This window comes from Musca vetustissima, unplaced genomic scaffold (genome assembly GCF_032173495.1).
Source record: "Musca vetustissima isolate MV318-11 ecotype Yass unplaced genomic scaffold, APGP_CSIRO_Mvet_v1 utg148617, whole genome shotgun sequence".
Taxonomy (NCBI): domain Eukaryota; kingdom Metazoa; phylum Arthropoda; class Insecta; order Diptera; family Muscidae; genus Musca; species Musca vetustissima.
The window spans coordinates 24,107-38,351 of record NW_026872480.1 but is presented as its reverse complement, the minus strand read 5'-3'; the positions used below and the strand labels follow the sequence as shown (position 1 = coordinate 38,351).

The window sequence follows — 14,245 nt, the reverse complement described above, 5'->3', positions numbered from 1 at the left end:
TCGTTCATCATATTCATACACATATTATTACACTATACAAATTTACATCTAAACATTGACTTAAAAATACAAAAAAAAAAAAAAAATGAATTACATATATGTATATTACGAGTAAATTAAGAATGTACTACTAAAAATTAATCGGATGTTTTAAGTCGCTTAACTGGTCCCTCACTGCCCTGGGAGTTGGAGTCTTCCGAAAATGGCATACTGCTAACAAAATCAGCACCCTGCGAATCACTGACAACGGAGAAGCCTGCAAAAAAAACAATACATTAATTTCAATCTTTACAGAAATAACAACAAAAATATATAAAAAGAATTTATGGACTCTTAATCTCTTAAAATAATTATAAAAACATCAAACATTTTGTTTCGTTGTAATGATTGCTTGCTGTTTCTTTGGGAACTCATATTCGTAGTATTCACTCACAGGTATTGGAATCCTCAGCAGTCAGACCACCTCCATAACTGGAGGTTATTTGCGGTGGCGTCGGTGTACTCTTTTGCGAATTCTCCTTGTCACTTTTGCTACCCAGGCCACCACCAACGGCGCCGTTAACACCAAGTTTCTTTTTATCGTTATTCGATATGGGAACCCATTTGAAGATTTTCATGGTCGTATCATTGATTGTAACCCATTTCTTTTCCCAATGCCTGGGCTTGTCCACTGCGGCCATTACCCGTTTAATATCATCTTTGGCACGGCTACGAGTTTCGGCTCTTACACTTCGCGACATTGTGGGGAATTTATTTGATGTATTTTCTTAATTTATTTAATTTCTTTTATTTTATTTAATAATGAAGTGCTACGTTTTCTCCGGTTGTTGGTGGTTGTTTTCTTTTTTTCGGTCTGTCACTTTCAAGGAACGCTTTGCACCGGCAATGTTTACATCAGGGTTGGAAGTGCGCAATTGCAGAGAAACATTAGTATTCATATGTTGGAACGTTAACAATTTATTAAAATAATTAGAAATATGAAACACTTTTACTTAAATATACCATTTAGCTTTCTAGTTTCTAAAAGTTAAAGAAAATGTGTATTTCTATTCATTTTTTTCAGAGAATTGAGAAACATGCATTAATCCGTCTCTGTCGTAATTACTTTGTGTATGTACCGATTACCGTAACCTTAGTAGTTAGTGAAACACGTAACGTGACGTGGCACATAAACACACATTTACACAACTTTCACATCTCACAAACCTAAAGTTTGGGGAATAAATTTTGAGTAGACAATCAAAAAAATACAAATTTCCAGTAAAGATTGATACAATTAACAATTATGATATTTATAAAAAAAGAATAAAAAATATTTAATATATAAATCCCGAGAAATAATAAAAACAATTCAGTTTATCATTTTTTTTAAATTATTTGCAAAAGCATTAGGTCCAAAAAACAATCATCTCCTCCAACAGGTTACATACCTCAGGTTCGGGTGGATCAGGCTCCAGTGGAAGCCTTCAATGCTGCAGATTATTCCTCCATTTTCTAGTTCTATAAGTTCTATAAGTCAACTTCGTCGTTCAAGAAGAGGTCTGTCATATATCGGTGATAAGCTCCGTCAGGGTCGGCTCGATCAATGATCACAACTCGCAGATCACTAGGCGCCGGGATCGGTCTCTTCGTGACGGCGATTTTGGGTTTCTCCTCCCCCTAACCACTCTTGGTAGAATTATTCTTTGTTGCTCTTCCCAGAACATAATTCTCTCATAACTCCTTCATTAGGTCCCCAGAGTAATATCCAGTACATCCACTTCGTGTTCGCCTGCTTTTGATTTCCAGCTTCAAAAGCTCAATTGTCGTAACGTTGGATTTGTGTTTTGACAATTCAATAGCAGGCGAATTGCTAGGCTTCCAGTTGTGTTTTAGCAGCCTTTTTACGTGCTTTCCTTCGAGCCGGATCCGACATTACCCTGTCCTCTTTCGCAGTGGAGGATGGTGTCAGGGACTTCCCAACATTTAGAGAGCCATTTGATGGTGCTGAGTGACCAGAAGTCCCCGACATAATCTTCCCGTTGTTCAGAAAACGAGCAGACTTCTCTTTCACTGTTCTGAGAGAACTATGTTCTGCATCAACGGTCAGTTGCCTCAAAAGTCTCGCCAGGGATTGCGTCCTTTCTCATCATCTTCGAAAAGTCACTTTATTTTGAAGGAGTCACTAGGATAGTCTTTGTGTTAATATTTTGAAGACTAAGACGAGTCCTTAACATGGTACGGATCCCAACAAAGTCAAGATCCTGACCGCAAATCTTTAACACTGATGCGTACGAAGTCGTCTAACACACCACCATTAGGAAAGCCACTTAGAAAGGAAGTGACCTAAGAAGTGAATATTTTGGAGCTGCCTTCACGACTCGTCGATCCTGGAATCATAGGCACTCGGTCATTTCCTTCGATACGTTGCCCCAGTTCACAACTTTTTATTTAAATTTACCCAATAAAAAAACGATGATGGAACGACTGTTACCAGTTAACCCCGCTCGAACGCAGAATTATCAATTCATCCTTGGAATAGAGATTCATGAGAAAATCTGTTTCCACTTCTATGGCTTCTGTTAATAAATGAGATACTGCTGAAATTCGACAACCTTAAAATAAAGGTTGTGGCGTATTCTGATGATTTCCAATATCATGGAGGGTGCCCTTTTAACCCAGTCCAACTGGGCTCATGCCAATGGTCTTGTCGTAAACCCCACTAAGACAGAAATGGTACTCTTCACTAGGAAACGTAAGATTCCAAATTTCCGCTTGCCATATTTTGGTGGAGTTACCTTAGCCTTTCCTTAGAAACAAAGTGCTTGGTACAATCCTTGACCACAAATTAACATGGAAAAGGAATTTTGATGAACGCACTAAGAAAGGAGTAATAGCACTCCATTCTGGCAAGAACTCTATAGGTAAGAGTTGGGGACCACAACCAGAAATCATACACTGGCTGTATGGATGCCTTGTGTGGTGACAAGGGGACAACAATAATGAATACAGTACAGCGCTCGGTTTCGACCCTGGTAACTGGGCGCTAAGAAGCACACCACAAGCAGTCCTGAATGCATTCGTGAACTTCCAACCACTGGACTCTTTGGTTAAATTCCTGGCTGCTAGATGTGCCCTGAGGCTCCGGGAAACGAATGTCTGGAAGTCGCTGAATTTTGACGAAAGCATCATTCACACGAAGCCATGTTGTGACTGCTCGGAGAGGTGTAAACACATCAGTGACTATATTCCCTCTCATAGAGTGATTTCTTACCTCTAACCGGTTTGTCGATTTTTGCAGACGGGTCGAAGATGAAGGAAGGTACTGGTGCAGGGAACTAGCAATCTAGAACTCATATAAACTTAACGATCTTTGCAGCGTAATTCAAGCAGAAATCCTGGCCATCACAAAATTGGCTGAGGTAGTCAAAACACTTACTATCGGTAACATAGGCCCGGTCACTATATATGACTATTAAAAATATGTTAGAATTCCAGTATCGCTTATTCTATATCAGATTCGATTAATAATAAATCGATCCGTATACCCCTACATGCAGATGATAATAGGATGGATGAGAATTTCCGTAAAGTTGTACTCTTTTAAGTACTATTTTACTTTCAAAAGTACAAAAATAACCCACGTCTTATATCAAACCACTTGCGGATATTTCTAGGCTTTGAGATAAACCAAAAATCAAAGCGATATCAGCAAAAGTTTGGCCATCTTCATTAGATGCTGTAAATTATTTTCTTCAAAAATTCAAATTTTCCCTTTAAAAAAGTACCATTTTGGTACATTCTAATATTATTGATTTTCCATCTCTGACTACAAGTGTTTTGCTTATCATTTCAATATCAGTTTATTTTCACTGGTCACCACTTAAATACTTCGAGGCAATTACAATAACATGTTAAGCTAAATAAAAAATAGAACTAATAACAATGAGTTGTGCGGATTCCGTAACGAAGCAAATCAATATTCGAATATTATTTTTTGCAAAAGCACGTGAATTGGCAGGATTGGATGAAGTGACATATAGCATCGAAACAAATACGATAACATCCCTCAAACTACTGGCAGAATTAAGTGCTGCGTATAATTTGGAATCCATTAAATCTACAATTATATTGGCCGTCAATCAAAACTATTGTAACGTCAGTGAAGAAGAACAACTCTCCTTGAAGGAAGGTGATGAAGTGGCAATTATTCCTCCCTTAAGTGGTGGATAGGCAGATAGACGAACGTAATTTTCCTGCCGCTCTCATATATTTTGTTCAAATAGTGCCTAAGTAGTTAATAAGATAAGCGAAATGAAAAACCACCTGTTGCTCACCCATGATAAACTTGATGTTGGTGCTATCAATGATTTGGTAACTGCCGGCAGCTGTGGAGCCATATCCCTATTTGTTGGTACAACTCGTGATAATTTTGAAGATAAAACTGTGGTATCCTTAGAATATGAAGCCTACGAACCAATGGCCATTAAAGAAATGGAAAGTATATGTCAACAACTTCGCCAAAATTGGCCAGATATTGTCAATATTGCCATATATCATCGTTTGGGTCTGGTTCCGGTGTGTGAAGCAAGTGTTGTTATTGCCGTTTCCTCACCACATCGTAAAACTGCCCTGGATGCTGTGGCCTTAGCCATTGAGGAGCTTAAGAAACGTGTACCAATTTGGAAGAAGGAAAAATACGAAGGCGATGAAGGTGCATGGAAGGAGAACAAAGAATGTCAGTGGTTGAGCAAGGAAAAAATGTAATATTTTAAATATGTTGTATATATTGCCACCTCTTGGATTTTTTATTGCTTCGTTGGAGGAATTGTTAAAAATTTATACATACGTATTTTTTTATAATTGTAGTGCAATAAAACAGAAATTTGTTATTGAATTTGAATACAGATTTGCGATAATTTGCTGTTGCTAACTTTTTGAAACAGCATTCAATACAAAACAAGATAAACAATAGAAGAACCCAAAAATATGTTGCATCAACCAAAACAAAATAATTATAGATATCGTTTTGCTTTAAATCGGGTTTGTCAAGCTAATAGATGACCTTGTATTAAAGTAAAATAAATTATTTTTTATATTAAGCTATGAGGTATCAATGTAGGAAGATGTTTCGATTCAAACATTTTTGGCAGACACATGTCAAACTGAAGCTAATAGCAGACGAAGGCAGGGTTATGGTCATTGCTATTACAACAATACCAACAAGAACATTTTGTTATTTATCCTCATAGTGGAGAAAGAGTGTAGTTATGATAAGTATATGATGACATGCTCGTCCACAAGATTTTCTGGGTTCTATAGAGTATTCTCTTTAAGATAAATATAGTATTACATGTTGTTGTGGAATTATAAATTACTCCCTGGAAGAATATGCCAAGAAAAAAACTGAGACAACTAATGAGGCTTTGTGGCGAAATCCAGAACTGTACCTTTACTTATACCCATCATGGAGGGTTTAAATATTTGGCTTTTCCATTTGCAATTCATCGAAATAAACATTTCCGACCCCATAAAGAATATACATATATTCCTGATTAGCGTAAAATTCTATAACGATCTAACCATGTCCGGCTGTCTGTTATAACCATATATGTTAACAAATCTCCCTACCAAATATTATTAACATTTGTCACTTTTTGGGGTAGTACCCATATGTCCGTTTTTAACCCTCATATAATACCTACGGTATTTCGATATTTTTAACATTTAGCATGAAGTTATCTTTTAGGGTAAAGTTAGTTATATGCGATGCATATTCTAATTCTGCTCATTAATGGGCTCGATGGCGTCGAATTACATGTGAAATACACGATATAAAATGAAAGTTCGGCCCGACCGAGCGTAACGCCTTTTTTACTTGTTAAATTTTAAAACAACCAAACTAGTATGGAAATTTCAAAAGACCATTGACATAGAATCGGATAAATTTAAATATGAGATCTACATAGGCATATGTAACAATTTTAATCAACCCAGCCCAATGTTTCATCTGAATCGAACAAACTTTGAGTATATATAGAAAACAATTTAATGAAATTGAAGATACATCCAAATCTGTATCCAATTAAATGATATTTAATACACTTAATTCTAGACCCATCGGCATTTAAAAATAAATAAGGGGACTTTTTTGCGCCATATATATATATATATATATATATAATTTCTAAATCTAAAACGATTTCTTCAAAATTTAACACACGTTTTTGTAGGCTCAATCAATACGATATGAAAAATTTCTTAATCGGACAAACCTTAAGATGTTGGTGCACAATTTACATGAAATTGGACGAAAATATTTGTGGGAGCTATATCTAAATCTGAACCGATTGCAATGAAACACACACTCTATCCTATACTCAATTCCATACGTTATATCAAAGTGTGTCTCAATAGAACAAAGTATATATTAGGTTGGGGGGAAAATCCATTATTTTTTCGTTATATCAAAGTGTGTTTATGCTCATGCAGTTGTGAGTTACAGGGTGTTAAAAATGGAAGTGAACAAAAAATTCGTATATATCCAGCCAAGCGGCTAAAATTGTGAATGGTGTTTATAGTTGCGATACTGTAACAGCCAATTAAATTTTGGTTTCGTAGATTCCGTTCAGGAATTTTTGATGTTAAAGAAGCACTCGCACTGGTAGGCTGATCGTCGAAAATGTCAATCATATCGGAGAAATGATCGAAGTTGTAACATCTCCCAAGAGTTAAATATCGACCATAAAACAGTTTTAAACCATTTACAATTGACCAGAAACGGCCAGAATTGGAGAACAAGAGAGGTGTCGTGTTCCACCGGGACAACGCTCGCCAGAAACTTCGGGAGCTTGCTTGGGAAGTTTTAATGCATCCGCCATACAGTCCGGACTTGGCACCAAGCGATTATCATATTTTTCTTGTCTTGCAAAATTTCTTTAATGATAAAAAATTGGTATCTAAGGAGGATTGTGAAAATCGACTACTAAAGTTTTTTTTTTCAAATAGAGAGTAGGACTTCTATGAGAGATTCATTATGAAGTTACCTTTCAAATGGCAACAAATCATACATCAAAACGGTGCATATTAGGCCCAAATCGGACATTCCGAAGCATGCATGAATTTCTTTTTCCCCAACCTAATATATGGGAGCAAAATCTAAATTGAAACCGATTTTCATATTAATTTCAATAAGGTATGTCCTTGAACCTAATAAATGAGCTGTGTTAAAATTCATTTCATTCGGATAATAAATGTGACTTGCACTTTGTTTACAATTTAACATCGACAGACATACGGACGAGCAGAAGGACGTTCATAAATATACTCAGAAAGGGATTATATATATATTCTCAAATGGACCCATGTCTATCATGTTTCCTTTTGATGTTACAAACATATGCGCGAAGATATAATGCCCTATACAACAGTGTGGAGAATGAAGGCTACTTTAGGTGCCAAGTGACAAAATATTTTTGGATTCGGTATAGATCCATTTTTAGTTTTTTTCCTTTATATCGAACCCGCACACTCCGTAAAAGTACAAATTCAATGAAGTTTTAATAAATGTTAAAATACGGACTTAGGAGAACTTACCCTATTTGTTTGGTCTCAAATCAACTACTGGATATGTACTTGTTTGGGCGTTTTTTTTTTTTTCTTCTTTCTTGATTTTGTAATGATAGTTCGAATGGACGCTGTACATGATGCGTCGAGTGCTTGTTCATTGTATTCACAATCTGATGAAATTTATCCATTTAGGTAGAATAAGGCTCTTGATACTGCACCCCCACATCGATAGTTTTAAACTAGCAGTTTAATATCTTGCCTCCACTGTCAGTCACTAAAAATTGTATTCGCCTTCTGGATGTCCTGATATTTGGGCCATGGGCCTTTCTGAATTTTGATTTTGAAGAAAGGTTGAAAATTTGTCGTTGAACGATTTCTTTAATAATATGAATCACCCTGTTAAAACACACTGCTTTATAATTTGTTCACTTACCAACACTGTTTTCAACAAAAGGTATGTTTACAGAGCATCATATTTATACTCGTTGTTTGGGTTGTTATTTTGTTTGTATATACGTCAAACAAAGTAAAACATGTTATGGTGTTTTTACACGATTTGTATTTTACATATGTGCTGTCACTTTTTTACATATGGAAATCGAACTCGTCATGTGGAACATACGGAAATTTCAATGTGTCAAAACGATATGCAATTACATATGTATTTTTTTTCCGAATAGGGCGCGCTCTATTTTCGTATGTGAAACATAAGGAAATCAGCTGTTTGAATGAAACACATTGTTGGAAGAAAATATTTCAATTGCAAGTCAAAGAAAAGGATGAATAGGCAACAATTACAAATTTTTATTTCGTTTGTAGGTGCTTAATAAAAAAATGATGTTGATTTAATATATAGGTTATGTCATATGTAAAATACATATGTTTGAACACAAAAATAAATGTTTTGTGTACGCTGCTAATTTTGACACACATAAGGAATTACATATGGATGAAATAAGTGACAGCACATATGTAAAATACATATCGTGTAAAAACGCCATTAGTTGTACATTGGACTATATAGTAAATGAAAATATCGTAAAATATATTTCATGTTAAATAAGGCGACCAGATTTTCAAAATTAAAATAGATGGACAAAAAGGAATAATAAATTTTTAATACAAATAACAGTATGTATATAAAACATACAATTAGATTTACTTATAATTATATACAAAATGAGTTACAAAGTCAATAAGTACGACCGGGCCAAATTTTCCGAAGCGAATAATCTTGGGATCTTCATATAAGGAACATAACAAAGAAGTAGACCTATGTCGACTATGTTTTGCAACACATAGGCCACAAGAAATAGTAAATTGCGGCAAAATTTAAAAAGAAATTAAAAGTTGGGTTTCTTTATATTGGGAAAGAACAAAAATTTATCGAATTAAGCGGTGTACACACTATCATTTTTGACTGTCAGCTTTTTTATCGATTACTGTCCACAAACCAAAAACCAAAATTTAAATATTTTTGTGGTTGCCTGATGAATGACAAACATGTGAGGCCACACTATCAAACAAGCAAAATTTGAGCAAGAGTACCATTCAAAAATGCTAGTATGTACACCGCATTACAGCCAACTCGGTTTTAAAACGTCTGCACAAACCCTAAAAATACCAAAATTTAATCATTAATAATTTTTTTAGCGAAATTTGTTTCCCAATTAGAATTCAAAAAATTAATGTCAATGCCTCTCGAAAAGTCGAATCAAAACTTGCCTTCAACCATTTTATTGATACATACGTCGTATTATAAATAATCTAACCTATGTTTACAGATAGTTGATAGCCATGGTATAATAATAGAAGGTAACAGCAAGTGTTGTTGTACAACAAACGATACAACAACCACATGGAAATTTGTTGTTGTAAGTTATACTAGTGTCAACGTCATTTGACAGAAAAATGTAAACAAACAAATTATATTTATTTTGAAAATGTAATATTTTCGAATCCTCAAAATAAAATTGAAAAACATGAATGAAAATCTATTAAATTTATATTTCTATCGCTTCCACATCATAATTGAGCCATTGCCACTTATATGTGTAACACATTTTTTGACATGCTTTTTGCCAGATCTCTTCAAATTATTAAAATTTGTTGTTATATAGCTCATTTATGAAAAATAATTTACAGCAATCGTAATTTATGGTATTTGTAAATTTATCGGTAGCTTAAACGACGGCTAAATTATGATTTATTATAAAACACGTATAAATATACCCAAACGTCACATACCTGACATTCTATACATCAGATACAGATACAAAATGTACCACCGATATTTAGTTCAATTGAACGATTCACTGCAAAGAGCGATAAACTAAATTTGAGGCTACTCACTGCCAACTGATTACTTATGCGCTATTCATTGCAAAATGACTATGTATTCACTGTAATATGATAACAGACTGTTCATTTTGGAACTACGTACCCCTAACAACTAACTCCAGAATTCAGTGGACGAGCAAACGAACGAAATGGATCGGAGTGTAGCGGATAAAATGAAAATTATTAAGAAATTAAGAAAAATCTATTTGTGAAATTTTTTAGTGGAAATAGTGAAAAAATTAACAAAAATCTAATCAATAGAAGTAACGTGAAATATCGTGAAACCCACAACGGCATAGAGAAAAACGTAGAAAATTATGTTTTTTCTAAGGGCCAAAAGAAAATGAGAAGAAAAAATTGGTGTGTATGAAAAAAGAAGAAAAGAAAAAAAATAAAGTGAAGCCTCTATTTGTGTACGTACGTGTGTTGCAAATGAGTTGATTGCTGCGTGTATGTGTGCAAAAAAAGCAGCAAATAAAAAGTAGAATAAAAGTTAATGAAATTCATTTTGTTGTTGTTGCTGCCTGCGATAAATAAAAGTGAAAATTTGCATGGAATTAAAAAAGGTGGCCTTTGCATCAAAATAGATTTAATTAAACAACAAAACACACATACGTGCGCACAACATCACGTCAAAACAGCAGTGGAAAAGCAGAGAAAATCTAATTGTCAATTGTTTGTTCGATTTTGTTTGTTTTGTGTGCCAGTGTGGTAACACTGAAACCGGTTACCTGAGACATAACAGTGTGTAACGCGAACATGGCAACACTGTTTACATTTTAGTTATTCCCTCATTATCATTTGTTCGTAACAAAAAAATTATAAAATCTGCTTCTAATCTTATTGTACATAAGGAGAGTGTTGTTTTTTGAATAAATAATGAAAAAATGATAAAAGAAAGTGACGTGAAATTAAAAAGTCGCTAACACGCGCCTGGTTTGCTCGGTTGTGCCGAATAACGAAAAAAGCTTGACACTTGTGAAGTTTTCCGTGTGTATCTCTCACTACGCCACCACCTAACGCCACCTAGGGCACCTCGAATGCCTCTCGGCACTTTTTACGGTTTACTATGTGTGTGTTTTGTTGTTTAATTTCATTTTTTTTTGGTATAGTTAATATAGGTAAAATTGTAGATTTTCCTACGAGTTGTCTGGAAAAGAGAGTGAATATTTTCTTTCTCATTTGAAACGGGAGAACAACAACAGTGCAAAATATATGTGTTTTTACAACAAGACAACAACAACAGCAATAGCAAACATAAATAATAACAACAACGATAACATCGTATTTTAATTGGCAACTGGGAGAGTGATAGGCAAATTGTGCAAAGAATGAATGAAAAGCGAGAGTAACAAAAAGAAGAAGCAGTACAGAGTAACAAAAGAAGACGAAACGTCAACGTGAATAAAATGTGGACTTTTTAAGAGTGCATGTGCAAATTCAAACAAGAAAAAAATAGTAGATATCTGTTTTCAAAATTTGGTTTATGTGACAAAAAAAAAAAAAATATATCCCTTGTCCTGGACACTGAATGTGCAACAAAAGTTTTTTTTTTACAAAAATAATAAACAAAACATTTTTTAAAAAAGTTTTAAGTTTTTACTAAAGTGAAACAAAAAAGAAATTGTCGTTCTCTAGTCAGTTTTGTCTGTCTGCTAGCAGACGGCGGAACACATTGCTGGAACATAAAAAAGCTAACGTATTTTTTTGGATACTTTGTTCGCCTACCACCATATTTCCTGCTCTACTAAAATAAAACAAAAACTCATCATCATCCTGTCTGGAGAATAAGACAACATTGTCTCGTCTGGTAGTTGCCTTTGTGCTCCGTCATTGTGTCTGCCAAGAAAGTGAAAAAAGCAAGCAAGGGAAGGAAATAAAAAATTGCAAGCCATCGCCCTCTTAGCACAGAACAATTTACATTAACAACCAAAGCAGACAAAGCTACTGGCAAACAAGAAACGAGGACTCATAACATATGTGTGTGTGTGTGTGAACTCTTTCTTTCGTCGGTTTTTTTAAGAGCTAAACACTTTTACACCTGTGCCCCAGTAGAACAATAAATACCGGCAATATTATTAACATCGGTAGAAAAAATAATTTGCAATCGCCATTTCATTCACATTTACATTCTTCACATCGATTGCCAAAGACGTCGACAAGAGCACAGCCTTGGTGGTCGCCATCATCGTCGTTGTCCTCCACATCACAATCATCGTCAGCATTAACCCCATCGCGGTCGTCGTCATCGTCACCAACAGTTGTATCTTCAGTGACCAAGCAGCACATTAATTCAGCCAGCATTAGCAGCATCAACGATAGCGGCAGCAGCAGCAGTGGCATTGGCGGTAGCAGTCGAGCTAGCAGCAGTACCGACAACAACAAAATGCCCAAATGCGATGTTAAAACACGTTACATTCCTGCGACTTTCGCCTGGATTTTATTATTGACCACAACATTTCTCTTCTTCTTTTATCCGTAAGTATTGCAAAAAACTGTTCTTTTTTGTTTCTTTATAATGTGGAGGATGGACATGCATTTGTTTGCAACAAACTGTTCTTTTTTGTTTCTTTATAATGTGGAGGATGGACATGCAGTTGTTTGCAACAAACTGTTCATTTTTGTTTCTTTATAATGTGGATGGACATGCATTTGTTTGCTTTTTTCATTTATTGTGGGTGATAAATATCAATAAATTTTCTATACTCGTACTCTCTTTCTCTGACTCTCACAAGAGAAGAGATGATAAATTATTACTGGCCTTAATAACTGTTGTAGTAAAGTGTTATTGTTTGTATTGTTGCTGTTTTATTATTAACTGAGGACAGTGTTTGTTTTAAACTTGTTACAAAAAATAAAAACAACAACTAATATAACAACATAAACAGTAACATAGACCAACCAATGAACAACCCATTCTATCGTGCATAACAACGTATGACTGAGTGAAGTGCTATCAAAACAAAACTTGTTTTCAAGTTCACACAATCATTAGTTTGTTTGTTGTTGCAGTAACTGCAGCAGCAGCATGCACAAACACATCACACACATCGTTTAGTGAGAGTAGTGGGTGGGAGTGATACAGGAAATAATATATGTGGGGAGAAGAAGAATAGTATTACTCTTAATGAACATGATTTTTTTGATGATTTAGTGACAATTGTGTTTTCCTGTGTGTGTGTGTCCTTGGTTGTGAATATAATTATGCAGTTATTTCATGCAGAAAGTGAACTCCTCTGTGTAATTTGACATTAAAGAGGGAAAATTAATGATTAAAAGGAAAAAAAATAATGAAATATTGCGTCTATAAGAGGAAATTGCAAAAATTATAGAAATAATCAAAGAAAATAAGGAGATAAAAAACCTTATTGGAGACCCCAAAAGCTTTTGAGACACATTTTTGTTGTGTCGTTCATATAAAGACCTTATCTGCCAAGGTGAAAGTCTTCCCCGCCCCTAAAGTCGTTGGGACATAATTTGGGGTTAGAGGGACTACATAATATATTTATTACATATCTGTGTATATGTATGTATGATATATAATGTAATTTCTATATAAGAACAATGCAACCACAAAAAATGCCATAAAAAGGGCGACGAAATGTTGTTATGACAATGGACGACGAAAATAATAACCACAATAATAATTAATATCTAATATGGCGCGGTGTGGTTGTTTTAATTACTCATCCTAATTTTTTGTTGTTGTTAATAATGACATAATATAAAAACAGAACGTAAAGGTTTTTGTAGTTGGTTTTGATGTTAATGTCATTGACATTGTATGTACCTCAGAAGAATCGGACTATTAATTTTCTTTATGGTCAATGTTTATAATGTTTATGACATCTTTCCGTTGTGCCATTTTATAACTGCAATGAAGTCATCGTCGTCATATGTCAAAATGTCTTAATAGACAAGGGAAATAACAGCAGTCATATAAAATATCTTAATAAACTTTGTGATGATCATGATGATTTCTGGTCATTTTTTTTTGATATCTTTCTCTATCAATATTGGAAGATATGAAGAAGGACTAAAAGTTAGGTATTTTAAGTAAATATTAGAAATGAAATATTCATTTAAAACACATTTTTAATTTTATTTATTCTTTCTAGATTCGTTTCTTTATAAAATTAATATTCCAGATCTGAACTCAATATTGCATTCTGCATCAAAATCAGAGAGAATAGAACAGGACATTTCAAAACAGTTTTCTGAGCCATTTGTGTCACAAAACTAATGTGGATTTCAAAATCCACATTACTTCGATAGACCCATAGGATTGATATTTTTCTACAGATTTGATTTTCATCAAAGGCGATGTGAAGACTGAATTTATTAGATCAGTATTTTA

At 34.4% G+C, this 14,245-nt stretch overlaps 3 protein-coding genes across 3 annotated transcripts; 2 read left to right on the top strand and 1 right to left on the bottom strand.

The window, feature by feature from the left end:
• Window positions 1–137: 137 nt before the first annotated feature.
• On the bottom strand, window positions 138–748 carry LOC133322736 (B-cell CLL/lymphoma 7 protein family member A). The gene is made up of 2 exons (XM_061531734.1): window positions 434–748; window positions 138–256 (listed from the first exon to the last, which is right to left on the bottom strand). Exons 1-2 carry the CDS (start codon window positions 738–740, stop codon window positions 138–140), a joined length of 426 nt encoding a protein of 141 aa, XP_061387718.1. The 5' UTR covers window positions 741–748.
• A 3,168-nt stretch (window positions 749–3,916) lies between these two features.
• On the top strand, window positions 3,917–4,212 carry LOC133323052 (uncharacterized). The gene has a single exon (XM_061532045.1). It carries the CDS (start codon window positions 3,925–3,927, stop codon window positions 4,210–4,212), a length of 288 nt encoding a protein of 95 aa, XP_061388029.1. The 5' UTR covers window positions 3,917–3,924.
• A 78-nt stretch (window positions 4,213–4,290) lies between these two features.
• Window positions 4,291–12,366, top strand: LOC133322846 (molybdopterin synthase catalytic subunit-like; the record flags this gene model as incomplete). The annotated part of the gene is made up of 2 exons (XM_061531832.1): window positions 4,291–4,742; window positions 11,944–12,366. Coding segments are annotated over exons 1-2 (872 nt in total), but the record flags the coding sequence as incomplete, so codon positions are not given.
• Window positions 12,367–14,245: the final 1,879 nt, after the last annotated feature.